Source organism: Pelobates fuscus, chromosome 2, assembly GCF_036172605.1.
Source record: "Pelobates fuscus isolate aPelFus1 chromosome 2, aPelFus1.pri, whole genome shotgun sequence".
NCBI classification, from domain to species: Eukaryota; Metazoa; Chordata; class Amphibia; order Anura; family Pelobatidae; genus Pelobates; species Pelobates fuscus.
The window spans coordinates 434751639-434773623 of NC_086318.1; the positions used below are offsets into that span (position 1 = coordinate 434751639).

The following is a 21985-nucleotide window of genomic DNA, read 5'->3' on the forward strand; positions in this document are numbered from 1 at the left end:
AACATTTTCATTTTTGGTTTGTTCTTTTACATAATGTAGATATTGAAAGAGAAACTGTCGCTTTCCAGTACTTTTTAAACCTACTTAACCCTATATTTAACAAATATGTAATTGTGAAATGTGTAAAATAAAATTCAATGTAGAAACTGCATCTCTTTATTCAACGGGGCGACTCCATCTTAGCTTCTTGTCAATTATTGTTATAAGCTCTGCCCTTTGCATCTGGCAGTCTAAATAGAGAGAACATAGAAATAATAGGAGAAATGAAGCCATGTGTAATGTGTGCCCTGGACGGCATTGTACTGTAATTAGCTACATCTTAAAGGGTTACTCCAACCTATTGAGGGGGGAGGACCTTTCCTGTGTAAAATACCCTACTGAGCACCATGGATAAGTTTTCTCCTGCCCCCCAAATTGTAGGATAACCAGCAAAAATAATTTTTACTTACCTTGACTCAGATCCCATCCCAAGGACCTTTCGCAGTCCAATCACAGGCTTCTTATGGTGATTGGAACTTTTCTCTGTCTCAGAGCGCATGTGAGGGTAGAGAGAGATTAGGGAGTAGGCGGGTGGAAGGAATTTTTTTTCCAAAAAACAATGTCTCGTCAACGGGGGAGGCGAGAGGGGATGCACAGTGGGGGGGAGGGGGAGGAGATTATTATGTTTGATGCCAATGACACGTGTGCTGGGTATGCAACAAGCCCCCAGCACACAATTAACAATAACTCAGTGGTAGATACTCCTACCACTATGACCACTTTAAATCAATGGAGTGATCATGGTGGTTGGAGTTACCCTTTAATATGAATAAATACGATAGAAATTTAAACAGGCACCACATGAAAAAGATCAACACAAGTTAAAGGGGAGTTTACATATTGTATTAAATGGTGTAATTTCCCCTTTAAGGCCAAGGTCTTGTAAATCTTAAACCGATAAACTTCAATTGGCATCATGTTTCTGAGTGCTGAAGTTGGGGTGTGGGGGGTACCCGTGTTTTCTGAGTTGTACAAAGCCATACTGAACCATATTGTCCCGTATTAGTTAAAAGCATATGAAATTAGTATTATGTACAGTGCAATCCCCTATCTGACAGATTAGATGAGAAACGGGACAAAATAAAATCCATTAATCAGGAAATGATATCGCAGCTACTTATAAACTAAATGTTAGGTCAAACGAAAAATATTTTCCAAAGGTATTTTGGTGAATTCTGATGTCTCTGCTCCAGTTCCAGTGCATGGAATAGACCTTATTGTCCGGGAAGGCAAATTAATAGAGTGCAGAAACTCACTGGATTTATTAAAGCCTTTTATACGAGATAGAAAATATTACATTCATTGAATTTTAGAGAACGGAACATGTGCACATAGCTATCTAAGCCAGCGCACCCACTGATATTTTCACTTTTCTCATTTCTTACAATTACTTTGGCAAAAGTCTGTGCGCAGCCATTGATAACAAGACATTCTTCTATGGAAAATACTAGAACAAATTACCGACGCTAACATGTCGCCGCTCATGTTATTCAGAAATGTTACAGCCGCTATCTATGACACAAGATATAGCGTAGAAATAATGTAAAAATGACATTTTAAAAAGAAATCATTTGTTGATCTTTTATGAACAGAATTCTACACAGGAGACAAACAGGGACATTTGATCCATCTTTGCAGATTGAGTTAAATGGAAATAAAAGTATTCTTCTTTCATATTTTAAAGTGGTTTTCCCTAAAATGAGTGTTTAGTGGCGGAATTACTAAAGAATTCACCAGAGCCGAGAAAATTACCATCCAGCTTATAATTGCTTTGTTGCTAAGTAACTGGTTTTGGAGTTTTAAGTGAACAAAATAACAAGCAAAATTCTTCTGTTACTCAAAAATGTATCCAGTCAAGCTTTGTTTCAGCATCTAATTCCTTGTAAACACAGGCTTTGGGTAAGACTGGTAATTAGACTCACGGCAAACGATGCCAAATGGAATTAAAGCAGGTATTCCATGGAAATAGGAAGTACTAAACAGGATACTAGTTAGAAATCGTGGCAGTCCACAATCCGGATATTTGAATACGGGCAGTGTGCAGTGCTTCGGGTGCAGGCTCCAAGTGTCGGGCAATTCTAGAATAATATGGGAGCTCAGTCAGCGTTCTGCAGAAGGATGCTTCTCTGTTAAACTCTATAGTTTTCCATTTGCAAAGGCCGCTTCCTGGAACTGAGGAACGAAACTTCTGAAATGAGCCCTGAAAGGGGAAAAACAAGCAAAAAAAGAGTTAGGAGACATGAGATGGACGCTGGTCCTCTGAGATGTAGAGGCCAGTTTGGAAACATGGAGTCACTGAGGACATGTGGGCGAGCACCAGTGCAACAAGAACAAATCCCTAGTTTTTTGACAAACCTCTTAATGGGGAGATGGTAACCAAAACTATTTGCACCATAACCACTACAACGTGCTAAGTGTTAATGCTGCAGTATTGAAGTAATAATACGTATCCCTTGCCCAACAGGCATGCTGCCAGTTGTCCAATTCTTGCAATTAAAACCTGCAGAAGACAACATAAAGTAATGGACTGCTGAAGGTAGTTCTGTGATGCGCATGTCTCTCTGCGTTTGCTAGCCTTGTACTGTAAAGTGGCGCATGTGGCCTGCATTTCATTCTGCTTCCATATGTTACTGTGTGAAATCAGAAATGTAAAAAGTCTCAACAAGTCCCCTTTTATTAGAATATTACTTTGCCCACGTGAGATGTCATCAGGAATGGAGGCTCAGCCTAGTGTGATGTCATTGGGATAGTATAGAAGCAATCCCAATATAAAAAAAAAACACGTCTGTAAGATGCTTTAATAAATGTAAAAAATACTTCCAGCAAGAAGGTAAGCTACTGTTAGAAATTCCAGCTCCTTAATGCAGTCTAATGCATGTTCTAAGTACAGAAAGAGTAACGGTATCATAATGGCTGATGTAAAATGAAACTCTAGCAATGCTATTTCTATAATCTGTTGATTAGTGTACAGTAACAGGTGATATTTACCAAACACTAGGGATGCATTCATTAAAAAGGTAACTGGCAGGGAAAATTAAAATAGCCATCAAGGAAAAAAATCACGTACTCAGGTGTTTTATCACATCAGCAATGTTTTGGCCAAATATGTGAGTTTCCAGATTACTATCCAATGTAACACGCAGGATCCCGTGTCAGGGATTACTATCCAATGTAACACGCAGGATCCCGTGTCAGGGATTACTATCCAATGTAACACGCAGGATCCCGTGTCAGGGATTACTATCCAATGTAACACGCAGGATCCCGTGTCAGGGATTACTATCCAATGTAACAAAAATCCAATGTAACACGCAGGATCCCGTGTCAGGGATTACTATCCAATGTAACACGCAGGATCCCGTGTCAGGGATTACTATCCAATGTAACAAAAATCCAATGTAACACGCAGGATTCCGTGTCAGGGATTACTATCCAATGTAACAATAATCCAATGTAACACGCAGGATCCCGTGTCAGGGATTACTATCCAATGTAACACGCAGGATCCCGTATCACAGATTACTATCCAATGTAACACGCAGGATCCCGTGTCAGGGATTACTATCCAATGTAACAATAATCCAATGTAACACGCAGGATCCCGTGTCAGGGATTACTATGCAATGTAACACGCAGGATCCCGTATCACGGATTACTATCCAATGTAACACGCACAATCCCGTGTCAGGGATTACTACCCAATGTAACACGCAGGATCCTGTGTCACGGATTACTATCCAATGTAACACGCAGGATCCCGTATCACGGATTACTATCCAATGTAACACGCAGGATCCCGTGTCATCGATTACTATCCAATGTAACATGCAGGATCCCGTGTCAGGGATTACTATCCAATGTAACAATAATCCAATGTAACACGCAGGATCCCGTATCACGGATTACTATCCAATGTAACACGCAGGATCCCGTGTCATCGATTACTATCCAATGTAACACGCAGGATCCCGTGTCAGGGATTACTATCCAATGTAACAATAATCCAATGTAACACGCAGGATCCCGTATCACGGATTACTATCCAATGTAACAATAATCCAATGTAACATGCAGGATCCCGTATCACGGATTACTATCCAATGTAACACGCAGGATCCCGTATCACGGATTACTATCCAATGTAACAATAATCCAATGTAACACGCATGATCCAGTATCACGGATTACTATCTAATGTAACACGCAGGATCCCGTGTCACGGATTACTATCCAATGTAACACGCAGGATCCCATGTCAGGGATTACTATCCAATGTAACACGCAGGATCCCGTATCACGGATTACTATCCAATGTAACACGCACAATCCCGTGTCAGGGATTGCTATCCAATGTAACACGCAGGATCCCGTGTCAGGGATTACTATCCAATGTAACACGCAGGATCCCGTATCACGGATTACTATCCAATGTAACACGCAGGATCCCGTATCACGGATTACTATCCAATGTAACAATAATCCAATGTAACACGCAGGATCCCGTATCACGGATTACTATCCAATGTAACAATAATCCAATGTAACACGCAGGATCCCGTATCACGGATTACTATCCAATGTAACAATAATCCAATGTAACATGCAGGATCCCGTATCACGGATTACTATCTAATGTAACACGCAGGATCCCGTGTCACGGATTACTATCCAATGTAACACGTAGGATCCCATGTCACGGATTACTATCCAATGTAACACTCAGGATCCCGTGTCACGGATTACTATCCAATGTAACACGCAGGATCCCGTGTCACGGATTACTATCCAATGTAACAATAATCCAATGTAACACGCAGGATCCCGTATCACTATCCAATGTAACACGCAGGATCCCGTGTCAGGGATTACTATCCAATGTAAAAATAATCCAATGTAACACGCAGGATCCCGTGTCACGGATTACTATCCAATGTAACACGCAGGATCCCGTGTCACGGATTACTATCCAATGTAACACGTAGGATCCCATGTCAGGGATTACTATCCAATGTAACACGCAGGATCCCATGTCAGGGATTACTATCCAATGTAACACGCAGGATCCCGTATCACGGATTACTATCCAATGTAACACGCAGGATCCCGTATCACGGATTACTATCCAATGTAACACGCAGGATCCCGTATCACGGATTACTATCCAATGTAACATGCAGGATCCCGTGTCAGGGATTACTATGCAATGTAACAATAATCCAATGTAACACGCAGGATCCCGTATCACGGATTACTATCCAATGTAACACGCAGGATCCCGTATCACGGATTACTATCCAATGTAACAATAATCCAATGTAACACGCAGGATCCCGTATCACGGATTACTATCTAATGTAACACGCATGATCCCGCGTCACGGATTACTATCCAATGTAACACGCAGGATCCCGTGTCACGGATTACTATCCAATGTAACACGCAGGATCCCGTGTCACGGATTACTATCCAATGCAACACGCAGGATCCCGTGTCACGGATTACTATCCAATGTAACACGCAGGATCCCGTATCACGGATTACTATCCAATGTAACACGCAGGATTCCGTGTCAGGGATTACTATCCAATGTAAAAATAATCCAATGTAACACACAGGATCCCGTGTCACGGATTACTATCCAATTTAACACGCAGGATCCCGTGTCACGGATTACTATCCAATGTAACACACAGGATCCCATGTCAGGAATTACTATCCAATGTAACACACAGGATCCCATGTCAGGGATTACTATCCAATGTAACACACAGTATCCCATGTCAGGGAGTACTATCCAATGTAACATGCAGGATCTAATGTCAGGGATTACTATTAAATGTAACACGCAGGATCCCGTGTCACGGATTACTATCCAATGTAACACGCAGGATCCCGTGTCAGGAATTACTATCCAATGTAACAATAATCCAATGTAACACGCAGGATCCCGTATTACTATCCAATGTAACACGCAGGATCCCGTGTCAGGAATTACTATCCAATGTAACAATAATCCAATGTAACACGCAGGATCCCGTATCACGTATCACTATCCAATGTAACACGCAGGATCCCGTGTCAGGGATTACTATCCAATGTAACACGCAGGATCCCGTGTCAGGGATTACTATCCAATGTAACACACAGGATCCCGTGTCACGGATTACTATCCAATGTAACATGCAGGATCCCATGTCAGGAATTACTATCCAATGTAAAACGCAGGTTCCCATGTCAGGAATTACTATTCAATGTAACACGCAGGATCCCGTGTCAGGGATTACTATTCAATGTAACAAGCAGGATCCCATGACAGGGATTACTATCCAATGTAAGACGTAGGATCCCGTGTCAGGGATTACTATCCAATGTTACACGCAGGATCCCATGTCAGGAAGTACTATCCAATGTAACACGCAGGATCCCATGACAGGGATTACTATCCAATGTAAGACGTAGGATCCCGTGTCAGGGATTACTATCCAATGTTACACGCAGAATCCCATATCAGGAATTACTTTCCAATGTAAAACGCAGGTTCCCATGTCAGGAATTACTATTCAATGTAACACGCAGGATCCCGTGTCAGGGATTATTATTCAATGTAACACGCAGGATCCCGTGTCAGGGACTACTATCCAATGTAACACAAAGGGTCCCGTGTCAGGGACTACTATCCAATGTAACACAAAGGGTCCCGTGTCAAGGATTACTAGCCAATGTAACACGAAGGATCCCGTGTCAGGGATTACTATCCAATGTAACACGCAGGACCCCGTGTCAGGGATTATTATCTAATATAACACGCAGCATCTCATATCAGGGAGTACTATCCAATGTTACACGCAGGATCCCGTGTCAGGGATTAATATCCAATGTAACACGCAGGACCCCGTGTCAGGGATTATTAATTTATATAACACGCAGGATCTGACATCAGGGAGTACTATCCAATGTAACACGCAGGATCCCGTGTCAGGAAGTACTATCCAATGTAACACGCAGGATCTCATATCAGGGATTACAATCCAATGTTACACGCAGGATCCCGTGTCAGGGATTACTATCCAATGTAACACACAGGATCCCGTGTCAGGGATTATTATTGAATATAACACGCAGCATCTCATATCAGGGAGTACTATCCAATGTAACACGCAGGATCTCATATCAGGGATTATAATCCAATGTTACACGCAGGATCCCGTATCACGGATTACTATCCAATGTAACACGCAGGATCCCGTGTCAGGGATCATTATCTAATATAACACGCAGGATCTCATATCAGGGAGTGCTATCCAATGTAACACGCAGGATCTCATATCAGGGAGTACTATCCAATGTAACACGCAGGATCCCATGTCAGGGATTACTATCCAATGTTACACGCAGGATCCTGTGTCAGGGATCATTATCTAATGTAACACACAGGATCTTTAACACACAGGATCTCATATCAGGGAGTACTATCCAATGTAACACACAGGATCCAGTGTCAGGGATTACTATCCAATGTAAGACGCAGGACCCCGTGTCAGGGATTATTATCTAATATAACACGCAGCATCTCATATCAGGGAGTACTATCCAATGTAACATGCAGGATCCCGTGTCAGGGATTATTAATTTATATAACACGCAGGATTTTATATCAGGGATTACTATCCAATGTTACATGCAGGATCCCATGTCAGGAAGTACTATCCAATGTAACACGCATGATCTCATATCAGGGATTACAATCCAATGTAACACGCAGGATCCCGTGTCAGGGATTACTATCCAGTGTAACACGCAGGATCCCGTGTCAGGGATTTGTATCTAATATAACACGCAGGATCCAGTGTCAGGGATTATTATTGAATATAACACGCAGCATCTCATATCAGGGAGTACTATCCAATGTAACACGCAGGATCTCATATCAGGGAGTACTATCCAATGTTACACGCAGGATCCCGTGTCAGGGATCATTATCTAATGTAACACGCAGGATCCCGTGTCAGGGATTATGATCTAATGTAACACGCAGGATCTCATATCAGGGAGTACTATCCAATGTTACACGCAGGATCTCATATCATGGATTACAATCCAATGTAACACGCAGGATCCCGTGTCAGGGATTACTATCCAATGTTACACGCAGGATCCCGTGTCAGGGATCATTATCTAATGTAACACGCATGATCTTTAACACGCAGGATCTCATATCAGGGAGTACTATCCAATGTAACACACAGGATCCTGTGTCAGGGATTACAATCCAATGTAGCACGCAGGAACCCGTGTTGACCTACTGTAAAGGAGAGTTGCACTGTGTCCTTGGGAGGTTCTAGTTAGTGAAGAGTAAAGGTTAATTCTAGGGAGGGGAGCGCAAACAAGCAGCCCATAAACGGAGTTGTGATAAACAATCCAGCCAGGGTCAGGACAGGCAAACCCTCCTGTCACCAAGCCAAGAACAGGTTGTTTTGGGTGTTAGATAATTTCATAAACACGTTTTCCAGGTGGTAGGACAAGTTGGAGCAGGAAAGGAATAAAAAGAGAAATTAAAACAGTTTTACAGCAATCTCTGCACAAGAGCCTCTTCTTGCTAAAAATCAACACATAGAAACTTCCAAACCACCTCTTATAGAACATGCATCTGGGAGTTATATATAATGGCCACTTATAGGAAAGTCCTGATGCTTCAACAGAGAACACAAACATTCTATTGTTTCCTTGAGTGATCCACTATGAGAACTCAGAAGGACCGCCTGGCAACCCGACCGGGTGCCTCCGCCAGTTGCTGCTTACTAGTAGCCTTGAGTACTATAAGCACCGCACCGGACACCATAAGTACCGTAGCCCCTTAGCCGCCGCAGCTTGGCTGAGATCTCGCTGTCCTCCACCCACCCTGGACCTAAGACAACGATCCAGCCTCTCCTCCTCCAGAGAGTATAGCAGGTATAGCTGTGTTAGTGATTATAGCCAGTATAGTAATCCGAAGCAGGTATAGCTGGTATAGCTGTTCCCTACAATCACGAGACGAGGCTCTGTGTTGAGGGTGAAGTGAACTGATTTAGTGGGACCACACTTGGCCTTTTATGACAATCCCCATGCAAGGGGTACTACCTGGACCTGATGGAAGACTACAGTACAAAGTTTCAGACCAATGACAGTTTGTTCAAGTACAGGACACTCTCATACATAATTATACAATCCCTCCCCCCTGCCTGGGAGATAATTGAGTCAGGAACGGTACTAACTCAATTATCTCCAGACACAAAACCAAACCCAAAAGTATCTTTAAAACATACAAAACCCCCACATCTCCAGATAGCCCCGATCTGGGTGAACAACATATCCAAAAATCACCCAGATCGGTTCAGGGGTTCAGGAATTTCCTGGAAGTCATAGTTGGCCGACCGCACGCATGGTCCCATGCCCCAAACAGTTCCATAGAATCGCGGCTAAGTGACGGTGGGCACCTACCGGGAACTGCAAAGTCTTCCTGTCTAAAACAGTTCCATAGAAACGCAGCTAAATGCCGCTGGGGGACTGACCGGGAACAGCAAAGTTTTCATGCCGAAAATAGTTCCAGGGCATTCGCGGCTAAGTGCCCCTGAAGTCTATTCGCGGTTTTGGTGTATGAGGGAGCTAGCGTTCGGTTCTATGGAAAGTGCCAAACCAGGGGGAATAAAATATGGGTCTTTACAGTTGCTGACCTGGCCCATAGTCTTTTGGCAGGAGGCTGGCAAGCAGGCCCCTCCAAAAGCCCATGGCGAGGTTCTGTTCGCCACAAGAACATTACCCCAGATTTGCTTTTGGTACATGCTTACTAACACATCAACCCCTGTTGTGGGCCTGAACTATCGAATTATTAGATTTTGCACGTTCTCCTCCAAGTGCTCGATAACTAAACTACATTCTCTTACACACAGAGTACCTACAGCCCACGGCATTCACTGACACAAATACAGCCCACTAACTATCTCTGATCCGGGAGGCCTACCTACCTGGACAACAGCACAGACCATACCCACCATCTGCAGGGCTTCCTAGAGATATAGTAGAAGGCAGGATAATAATTATGGACTCCAAGTTCACTAAATTGAAAAGCAAAGACTATGGCAGGTCACCTGTGTTTATGTTACATGTTGTAAATGTTATATTGCAACCCCCCTCTGTTCCCATTACCCCCCAGTCTTATCTCCCTTCTGTCCTTCATCTCTTTGAGAAAAGACCATAAATGAGATTACTGTTCTACAAACATGGCAGACACAAACCAGACCAGTTTTGTATGTGTACAGCACAGTGTACTTAGCCTGAAAAGACCTCGGTGCCGTATTCACTAAACATTGATCTGCCATGAGGTGAGAAAAACCTTCAAAATTATAGAGGAAAACAGCCCACTCATAAAAACAATTCTCAGCTTAGCAGAATTATAGATTTATTACTATCCAGCTAATTTAGCCTAAATTCTGCAAGTCTGTTATCAAATAAGCACAATACACTATTTAGGGAATAGACTCTTTGGGGTTGCTTGTTTTGTGTCTGGACGTCCATGGACACAATGGGTGTAGCGGAGAGCTGATTTCTCGCAGCTATTCTCCACTTTAGATCCAAGGAAGGCTCAGGAACAAGTCATTAGTAAATCCACAGCAGAGTTTCCAGCAGGTAAAAAGGTACAGAAATATCCCCACAGCACTCCCAATAACTGGACGACACACAGTTTCAGGAGTAGAACTGACAATTGTTTATTTCAGGGTTTCTTATAAAGCCTGCTCCCATGCAAGGGAGGGAACTACAATAATTATGACAGTGACCAATGCAGGGCTTGTTACCTCCCACACATCTCCTCCCCTCGGTGTGAGTCATAATCCCCTTAACTTGTACAGGACTTTACCCCAAACTTGGATGTACCCCTAAACCATCACATATCCTTAATATTAGGGTACCGCTAGGTAGCCCTGATCTGGGTGAATATAATATCCAAAATTCACCCAGATCGGACCGGTGGTTCGGCAGTGACCAGAAGGTGAAGTTTGACCGACCGCACACGAGTTGGTATCCGAAAAGGGTTCCACGTGAATGGGCCCTGCGGTCGGTCTCCGTTCGGCAGATAAAACAGACATTTCTAACAGCCATCCATACTTTAATCCACCCAGATGGTGATTCCCTCATTCGGTACTTTGTAACTACCGAATGGGGATTTGTTAGGACTCTCCGTTCGGTCGCTACGGAGCTCTGGAGGTCTCAGCGGTGTTTGGTTGTCTGAGTGTCCGATTTGGGTTCCAGACACTCGACGACACAACACCGCTGAGATTTTCATGCGTAAGATGGCCGCCGCCACGTGTACGCATGCCGAATGGCGGCCACCCCGATACAATGTTAACTTGTGGTTTTGGAGAGAATGCGAACCTTAATTGTTGGCACACTTCTCTCCGGGGTGGTCCCTCCGTTCGGTAGTTTCCATAAGTATATAGTACGGAGGGAAACTACCGAATAACCTACAATTCACACTTTACATACATGAATAGCAATTCAACACAGGTAAAATTATAATGAATATAGTCACACAGGCAGTTTGCAGGACAGGCTTACGGCGTTCCGCTACACTGCTCCCCCTTGCCCACAAGCCGGCATACACAGTCTGATCCCACACGGATCGGCTTGGGGATGACCGGGGTGCTCACGGATTATTTCTCCAGATCAGTTTGTCGTGACAACCCGTCGGCGTTTCCATTTTGCTTACCCGGGCGGTATTGAATGTTAAAGTCAAAGGGCTGCAGCGCCAAACTCCAGCGCAGCAGCCTGGCATTGTCCCCAGCCACCCGGTTCAGCCAGACCAACGGGTTGTGATCCGTGAGCAAAGAAAAAGCCTGTCCATACAAGTAGGGTTGTAATTTCTTTAAGGCCCACACCACAGCGAGGCATTCCTTCTCGATGGCGGCGTAGCTTACTTCCCGAGGTAAAAGTTTGCGACTGATGTAAGCCACGGGGTGTTCTCCGCCATCGGCCCCGACTTGGCTCAGTACTGCCCCCAATCCAAACATAGAAGCGTCTGTGTGGACAAGAAAACGTTTAGTTGGATTGGGAGCGGCCAAGACAGGGGCATTAACAAGTGCATCTTTCAAGTGTTGGAATGCCTGCTCACACTCCGGGGTCCAGGTTACTTGGCGGGGAAGGTTTTTACGGGTCAGGTCAGTGAGGGGTTTGGCCAGGGCACTATAATTGGGCACAAACTTCCGGTAATACCCTGCTGTCCCTAGGAAGGCTAATACCTGGGTTTTAGTTTTCGGGGTAGGCCACTGTGCTACTGCCTCTACTTTGGCTGGTTCCGGCTTTTGTTTACCACAGCCCACTCTGTGGCCCAGGTACTGTACCTCGGCCATCCCAATGCTACATTTCGCTGGTTTTAAGGTCAAGCCAGCCTCCCTGATTCTGTCTAGAACCGCTCCTATATGGGCCAAGTGTTCCTGCCAGGTATCGCTAAATATGGCAATATCATCGAGATACGCGCAGGTATAGTCTTGGAACCCATCTAGGAGGCGGTCCACCATCCGTTGGAAGGTAGCCGGCGCGTTTTTCATCCCAAACGGCATGACCTTAAATTGGTACAAGCCGAATGGGGTGACAAAGGCGGACTTAGGGATGGCGTCCGGGGCCAAGGGAATCTGCCAATACCCTTTACACAAATCAATAGTGGTAAGGTATTGACCCCTGGCCATCCGGTCCAGCAACTCATCTATCCTAGGCATCGGGTATGCGTCGGATACGGTTTTCTCATTCAATCTCCGGTAGTCCACGCAAAAGCGGGTCGTGCCGTCCCGCTTTGGTACGAGGACTACGGGAGAGGCCCAGGGGCTATCGGAGGGCTCAATGACTCCTAACTGAATCATCTCTTCAATTTCCTTGCGCATATTCTCCCGTACCGCTTCAGGGATGCGGTACGGAGTCTGGCGCATGGGAAGTTGGCCAGGGGTTTCTACTCGGTGGGTAGCCAGAGGGGTGTATCCAGGTATATTAGAAAAGGTCTCCTGCTTTTCTTGCAGTAGTTGTTGTACCTCGATACGCTCCTGTGGGCTTAACCGATCCCCCAGTACAACTGCTCCTAAATCCCCAGCCATCTGTCCGTCCTCTAACAGATCGGGGAGGGGTAGGCTGTCGCCTTCTTCAGAGGTGGGGGCGCAGATAGCTGTCACCTCCTCTGATCGCTCTTGGTAAGGCTTCAGCATGTTCACATGGATCATGCGTCGCCCCCCATTCCCTGCGCAGTGGCCAATTATATAAGTGGTGTCACACCGTTGCTCTACCACCTTATAAGGGCCTTGCCAGGCGGCCTGTAGCTTATCGTGTCGGACAGGTTTTAAAATTAAAACTTTCTGTCCGACCTGAAAGCTACGGTCCCTGGCGCCTCTATCGTACCAGGTGCGCTGACGCGTCTGAGCTGCCTGTAGGTTTTCCTTTACCGTCTTTGTGAGAGCTTCCAGGCGATCTCGGAGGGCCAACACATATGGTACAATAGGGGTGCCGTCAGCGCTACGGTCTCCCTCCCAGTGTTCTCTAATCAAGTCCAGGGGTCCCCTTACTCTCCTCCCGAAAAGCAGTTCAAAGGGAGAAAATCCCGTAGATTCCTGCGGCACCTCCCGGTAAGCAAACAGTAAGTGCGGCAGGAATTTTTCCCAGTCTCGGTGGGTCTCTGCGAAGGTTCGAAGCATCTGTTTTAAGGTGCCATTGAACCGTTCGCAGAGCCCATTCGTCTGGGGGTGGTACGGGGCACTAATGATGGGCTTAATCTTACAGAACTTCCAGAGCTGTTGGGTGACCTCTGCCGTGAACTGAGTGCCCTGATCCGAGATGATCTCCCTGGGTAACCCCATCCGGGAGAAAATCTGCATCAGCGCCTCAGCCACCGTCTCTGCATGGATATTAGTTAAGGCTACCGCCTCGGGGTAGCGAGTGGCGTAGTCCACTACGGTCAAAATGTACCGTTTGCCTGATGGGCTAGGCTTCCGGAAGGGGCCTACAATGTCTACTGCAACCCTATGAAAGGGTTCCTCAATTATGGGTAGGGGGTGCAGCTTTGCCTTACGCTTATCCCCCCTCTTTCCTACCCTCTGGCACGTATCGCAGGTATTACAATACCTGCGCACCTCCTGGCTAATCCCTGGCCAGAAGAAACTTTGGGTCAGCCGATATCTGGTACGGCTGACCCCCAAATGTCCGGATAGCGGAATATCGTGCGCTATCCGGAGTAATTCGGTTCGGTACCTCTGCGGTACCACGAGCTGTCTTGCAGTTATGGGTTCTGACCCAGCTATCTCTTTACTCGTTTCCCGGTATAATAACTGCCTGTCCCATACAAATCTTTCCCCCTCCGCCCCAGGTTGAATAGAGGTGACCTTGTCTCGATATACTTGTAAGGTAGGGTCAGTGATCACCTCGGCTACAAACTCGTCAGGAGGGGCCCACGGCATACAGTCTAGGGAAGGGGAGGAATCTCTTACCTGGACCTCCGGCAGTGCGTTGTTGTTGGGCTGGGTGCGGGCCTGTTGCCTGGTGACTACTGGGTGTGCTTCCTCAGTAGTTTGTGGTTCAAAGGCGGAGGTGAGTTTGCCCAGATCATTCCCTAGGACCACCTCAGCAGGTAATTGCGGCATTAGTCCCACTTCCACATTCCCAAACCCCGCACCCCAATGCAAGTGTACCCGGGCTGTGTCTAGCCGATACACGGCTCCCCCTGCAACCCTGACAGCCACAGTCTTATTCAGTTTGGCCTTGTCCGAAACCAAATGGCTTTGCACCAGGGTGATGGTGGCTCCCGAGTCTCTGAGCCCCTGCATAGGCTTCCCTTCGAGATATACGGTCTGCCTATGGTGCTGTCGATTATCCGCCTGTGCTTGTAAGGGATTGGCCTCATGCAGCACTTCCCACTGTTCCACAGTCGTGACTGGAACGGCAGAGCTGTTGGGAAGTGGTACCTCATCTTGGTAGTGATGCGCGGCTGCTCTCGGGGGTGGTGGTGGAGGCCCTGGTCGGATCCAGGTGTTGCGATCTCTAGACTGTGGACACTCTCGTTGGAAATGTCCCCACTTCTGGCATCGGTGGCATTGCACAGAAGCAGGTGTGCGGTATCTCTGTTGTGCTGCTGCTGATGCTGGTGGAGGGAGTTGTCTTGGTGGGGGTTGAGGGTTAGGGGAGAAGGAATTCCCCCCTGGTGGCCGCATGGCAGGTTTGGTACTCACTGCCTTGGTCTGTCTGCGAGCGTCCATAAAATCATCTGCCTTTTTGGCAGCCTCGGTGAGGGTGATGGGGTTACGATCCCTCACCCATTCCTGTAGCTCTGAGGATATCCCCTCATAAAACTGCTCCAACAGCAGCATTTGTAACAAGTCCTCCATGGACCGCGCTTTACTGGACTGCATCCACCCAAGAGCTGCCCTTTCCAGTCGGCAAGCCCACTCTGCATGCGAATCTTTGTCCGCCTTTTTCAATTCCCTGAAGCGCCTCCGGTATGCCTCTGCTGTTATTGCATACCGGGCCAGGATAATTTCTTTTACCCGGTTATAGTTCCTAATTTCAATATCAGGCACAGTGCGGTAAGCTTCAGCTGCCCTTCCTGACAGCCGTCCTGCTAATATGGGTACCCACTCTTCCCTTGGTATGTTATGCAGCGTACACAGTCTCTCAAAGTCTTGGAGGAAGGCATCTATATCCTCCTCTGCTTCCACATACGTTTTAAAAGCTTGATAGGGAATTTTGGGCTTACCCTCTTGTGCCACAGCTCCTGCTGCACTTCTTTCCGGTGTTTGTGGTCTCCTGTTTCTCATCACAAACTCCTGCACCTCTGTCATCGTTTTAGAGATGATCTCTGTTGGTGGGTTTTCTCCATAAAAGGCCAGTCTGAATTGTAAGTGCCTTTGGAACTCCTCCTGTTCTGTTTCAGGTCTTTGTTCCGTGGCCTGGACCTCTTCTGCTCTGTACTCTGCCATTACTTCGGTGATAAGCGTTGCTTTGGATTTGCTGCTGGCAGAACCACCTTTCGCTTCTAGAAGGTCTTTCAATGTGGTTCTCTTTAGCGTGGAAAGGTCAATCTCCATTAATCCTTGTTCCTCTGTGAGTCTGGATCCCACCGCTGCCAACCAATGTAGCGGAGAGCTGATTTCTCGCAGCTATTCTCCACTTTAGATCCAAGGAAGGCTCAGGAACAAGTCATTAGTAAATCCACAGCAGAGTTTCCAGCAGGTAAAAAGGTACAGAAATATCCCCACAGCACTCCCAATAACTGGACGACACACAGTTTCAGGAGTAGAACTGACAATTGTTTATTTCAGGGTTTCTTATAAAGCCTGCTCCCATGCAAGGGAGGGAACTACAATAATTATGACAGTGACCAATGCAGGGCTTGTTACCTCCCACACATCTCCTCCCCTCGGTGTGAGTCATAATCCCCTTAACTTGTACAGGACTTTACCCCAAACTTGGATGTACCCCTAAACCATCACATATCCTTAATATTAGGGTACCGCTAGGTAGCCCTGATCTGGGTGAATATAATATCCAAAATTCACCCAGATCGGACCGGTGGTTCGGCAGTGACCAGAAGGTGAAGTTTGACCGACCGCACACGAGTTGGTATCCGAAAAGGGTTCCACGTGAATGGGCCCTGCGGTCGGTCTCCGTTCGGCAGATAAAACAGACATTTCTAACAGCCATCCATACTTTAATCCACCCAGATGGTGATTCCCTCATTCGGTACTTTGTAACTACCGAATGGGGATTTGTTAGGACTCTCCGTTCGGTCGCTACGGAGCTCTGGAGGTCTCAGCGGTGTTTGGTTGTCTGAGTGTCCGATTTGGGTTCCAGACACTCGACGACACAACACCGCTGAGATTTTCATGCGTAAGATGGCCGCCGCCACGTGTACGCATGCCGAATGGCGGCCACCCCGATACAATGTTAACTTGTGGTTTTGGAGAGAATGCAAACCTTAATTGTTGGCACACTTCTCTCCGGGGTGGTCCCTCCGTTCGGTAGTTTCCATAAGTATATAGTACGGAGGGAAACTACCGAATAACCTACAATTCACACTTTACATACATGAATAGCAATTCAACACAGGTAAAATTATAATGAATATAGTCACACAGGCAGTTTGCAGGACAGGCTTACGGCGTTCCGCTACAATGGGAAATCAAGGAATGGCAGTTTACGGGTTGGCTGGTCGTGTTGGGAGTCAGAGTGCAGAGCAGTAGCTGATGATATTGCAATCTTTGACCAGATCATTGTCAGGAGTGCAGGGGGCCAGTGTCCCAGGATTCGAACATCTAGCGGAGAATTTAAACATGTTATGCGAGAGCTGTTTGTAAACATGCTGATTTAGGAGGTAACCGTGCCCTTGGGCTGTATCACTCTGACATGTGATCACTCACCCCTTCTTCATTGGCGTCAAAAACACATATTCTGGGAATCTGCCAATTCGGAAAGGAGAATAAAAAAAAAAAAAACACGTATCTTCATTCAAACCGGAGTAAGATTCCTGGTGGTTATTATTAGTCTTTGGGCACACTTTGGGGAAGATTTATTATAGGACAAGTAATATAAAAGTGGGGTAAAGATTAGATTTGTTTTCAAGGTGATTACTACACTTTTAGAATTTTGTCCCGTTTTTTTGTTGGCGACAATATTAATCTCTCTCTTTCAGTTCATCTCCTGCCTTTCAGTTCAAGCCTAGATTTGTAGGTCAATGCCAAATGAACCGCCCCATGAATTAATGTTAGAAGAGATGTGGATTGAAAGAGGTAAGCTGCCCAATTTTTACTTAGGTAAAGGTACAGCACCATGTTTTCTTTATTGGAGTAAGGTGAGACATTCCTCCTGTCTGCGCTATTCCCCCAGCGCAAGATCAAATTAAAACCTACCAATGAAATCAACTGCATGACTGGCAGGTTCAACAGGGAGATGACTCAATATGGCAACTACATAAACCACAACAGCTTTCATTCTGATGTGATGGAATTGCATGGAAAGGCATTGCGAGATGAATATCTGGGGAGGAGAGGTAGGAGCATGTATGTCAAACACACAAGATGGACAGATAAGAACGACATAAGGGGAATCACAAATGTTTCCTCTGATAGCAGAGGGAGAAGGGGCAGTCTTATAGATGTATCAGGTTCTTAACGAACGTTTCAGCAAGTTTCAATTATTAAGACATAAAAGGATGATTCTAAAAACCATGAGACAATATTTAATTTGTATATGGATAGTGTTCTGAATGGAACAATAACATTTATTGTACTGACACCATAACATTTCTTAGTCTCAATGTGGATAACATTTGAAATAACCAGGGCTAATCTTGCATTTATCCTACACTAGGCCAAGGATGATCTAGAATGTGGGAGAGAGGAACTGGATCTGCTTGGCGCTGTGCCGATTGACACATAAACGGAGAGATTCATAAAATTATCACTGATAGAAACGCGGGATAAGGTTCTAAATGTAAAGTGATCACCAGGGAAATCAATCGTGTAGCTTCAGCACTGTACATTGACCCTTAGCCATTCATATCATCCAATGTATCCATTTAATGTGGAGCTGGATGAATTAGGAATGTGTGGAATAGGTGGACAAGGCTCCTCGTCCATCCCGCCTGCTAAACCAATCCACATGCCTAGCCAGTCTGCTGTGAGATAATGTCTGAGATCAGCCGAATCTGATTGTGTCGGCCGTTCCTGATTAGTTTGGAAAAGCCATCATTGCCATCATTACTCCTGGAGGCGATAATGCTCCTTATGTATTTCAATTATTGAGAGAGAGGCCTTGTCCTTTATCAATATATCCCTAGAGGACTATTTGTAAACAGTGACAGACACATGTGCTTTTTCCCCAGGGGACGTCTAACAGTGTGATAGGACAGAACATCCTTGGTCTAGACAGGAAGATTTATTTTGTCTCTCTCCACCCAGAGGGTAGGTTAGATATGTCTAAAAAAAGCACGCAAGGCACATAATGCTGTCTGGCCCTGGGAGGTCACCTATGGGTTCTTACTCACTTTCACTTTATTCATCATGTTCAGCACTTGGGTTGTGTGAAGACCTTTAACTTACAAACTAGAGAGAATACAAAATGCCCACTTTAGAGGGCAGACCAGGATCAGGGGGAAACTGTAGCTGGCAGGAAATAAGGGTACTTGCAATGCAGAGGTAGTGTAAAATATACAGGGACATGAGCAGGTCTGCAGAGAAAGTAACAGCAATTAAGAACAGGCCGGAAGTGGGAAAATGGAAGCAGTACACAATACGATACGACTCTGACAGGACAGCTCAAAGCACACAATACGTCACACTGGCATAAGAGTGAACTTGTTGCACAGGATATCTATCATCGTGTCTGTATTTTAAAACTTTTTGTGCTCCCTTTGAAAGTCGATGAGTATGCAGTTGGTAGCATGTTATGTGCCAGAACATTCCCTGGGGATACACACCTATAGTTCCAGGTGCGGGCCAGGTATTTTCTATTTAGCCCTGCCTTGGGCAGAGCAGCTTCCTACAATGCTGAAATCATGTAGTGCGACCATTTGTACTGGGGCCTGTAATACAATCAGACTTACCCACTCTCTACACGTTCTTATACACGACCTCATGTTGTATCCCACCGCCTACTCCACACATAGCATGCCAGCCACAAAGGGACAAGTACAGAGGATGGATAAGTCTGATCAGTATCGCAGGCCACAGCACAGCAATTTCATTGCATGATTTTGGTATTTTAGCAAATCCTACCTGTGTCAATATACTGGTACTATATAAGATAACATATTGCTCATCTTTTGCCTAATTAAAGTATGTGCATTTTAGCCAAAGTGAAAAATCTCATTAAGGTCAGCAGTTGGGTGTCAGGACAAGTAGATTGGGCTACTGGTTTACTTCATTGGACAAGTAATTTTCATTAAAATTCTCCTTTCTGACAGTAAATGGCATCCTATGTGTAATTATTACAGGGGGAACTATACCATAAGTTTATCAGAATGACACAACCCACTGGGACTGAGACACAACAGGCAGGAAGCCATACCTCACAACATGGCAGAGATGATTGCCAATAGTGGAATTGGTGAATTCTTGTTTGCCTCCTCCTGAGTGGGTGACTACCCATACAGCACGCTTTTAAGACTTTGTTCAGAATGTTTTTGACTTCTCATACTACATAGATATTGTTCAAAACTGCTCTCCGAACACAGGAACCACGATTCCCTTGGGGACCATAGATATAGACTTATCCATTCCCTTGTGAGACCTTCTTGTCTCTTATATAATATTTTTAACATTACAAAAAACAAAACTGAAAAAAAAAAAAAAACAACAACTAACATTTATTAGCAAAAAATAGGACGGAACCCAAACAAGGTCCCTAATTGGGAGAGTTGTAATGAGAAAGGAGTCCCTACCTTTAATAATCCTAGGGATATAAGGGAATAAAAATCTTATCCCTGTACCTTGTCTTCTCCTCCTGACTATTTTTATTCCCTTATATCCCTAGGATTATTAAAGGTAGGGACTCCTTTCTCATTACAACTCTCCCAATTAGGGACCTTGTTTGGGTTCCGTCCTATTTTTTGTTATTAATAATTGTGGGTTATTCCCCAGCAGGGAGGAGTTAGTAGGGCTTTTCTCACTTTTTTCATAAATTCTCCAATATAGGTGTTAGGCACCGATCTAAGCCCCAAACATCTTCTTTATAGAGTATATTTGGAAGCGATTTGACTATCTAGCCTATTCAAGCCCATGGCGGGATTTCTTACAAACAAAGTAGATCATAAACAATGGTGCTCAGACGCTGATGCCATTTTCTCTACTAACTCTCCACCTAAAACGTTACCTCCAGTAGATATACAAAGTGGTTTTAACAAATTAACAAAGGTCTTCAAACAACAAATTAAAACAAGTTGGGAAATCTCAACCTTGGAGACATATATTGCTAAAAAGATTATACCTAGAGGATTAAGAGTTCTGGTTCCACCATCTAGGAATATTGAAATAGAAGGCTTTAATCAAGAATGGGAGGAGGCAGCAGCGAAATGCTCCACCACGTTTATGTCAATCATATGCAAATATGAGACGTTACATTTAGCTAAAATTCAAAAAAACCTAGATGATGAAATTGAAAACATTCAGAGGTTTAAAGATGAACCCCAGTTCCAAACTCTAGAAGTAAAACTCAAATCTAATTTGGATAAGTTCTCTTATCAAATAAAAATTAAAAAACATCATAAGTTTGTAAGAGACACTTCAGATTTCGAGACAGGCAGGATTTATCGCCAGACAAAAAGGAGAACTAGAATTGATTCAGATCATTTTAGTACATCTGAATATGAGTCAACAGACAATGAAGGCGATACTTTAACTAGTAACCCTGTACCAGCAGTACCAAAAAGTATATTAAGAAAAGGGGTGGATTTTTTAGGGTTGAGACAGGCGGACGAAGTCCAACGACCCAGGACGAGACAGTCACAGAGAGGCAGGGGTCGGAGACCATACCGACGTCAGTGACTGGTGACCTAAGGGTTATAAATTTATCCTCACTTACCCTAACAGACGTACAAAACAAACTACTCTCTAAAGGTCTATCCTTTGTACCTACCCCAATTTTTAACAAATTCATGTGGACAAAGGATTTGCATCTTTTCGCCCGCAAGTTAGCTTTACACAAGTATCACACACACAAAAAAGAAGTAAAAGCATTAAGCCTAGGATTGACAGTCACAGACATGGACTGCCTAGACACCTTGATCGAACTTCTTGACTCTAATGACCCTGTAGACATGATTCCAACCACGAATCTCGCACCTAAGAGCCGGTTCACCCCTCATCTGAAGGACTACAAAAATATTGAAGTCTTTTTAGATATGGTCTGTAGGGACATTGAGAAAGCAGACTTGGGAAATCAGAAAATT

At 44.9% G+C, this 21985-nt stretch overlaps 1 protein-coding gene across 1 annotated transcript in view; it reads right to left on the reverse strand.

Annotated features, from left to right (window-relative positions):
* Positions 1–1279: 1279 nt before the first annotated feature.
* BABAM2 (BRISC and BRCA1 A complex member 2) overlaps positions 1280–21985 on the reverse strand; it is a 259581-nt gene continuing 238875 nt past the window's right edge. The window contains exon 12 of the mRNA XM_063444100.1: positions 1280–2239. Within this exon, the coding sequence (XP_063300170.1) occupies positions 2176–2239 (64 nt within the window). The 3' untranslated portion in view covers positions 1280–2175. The remainder of the gene's footprint in view (positions 2240–21985) is intronic.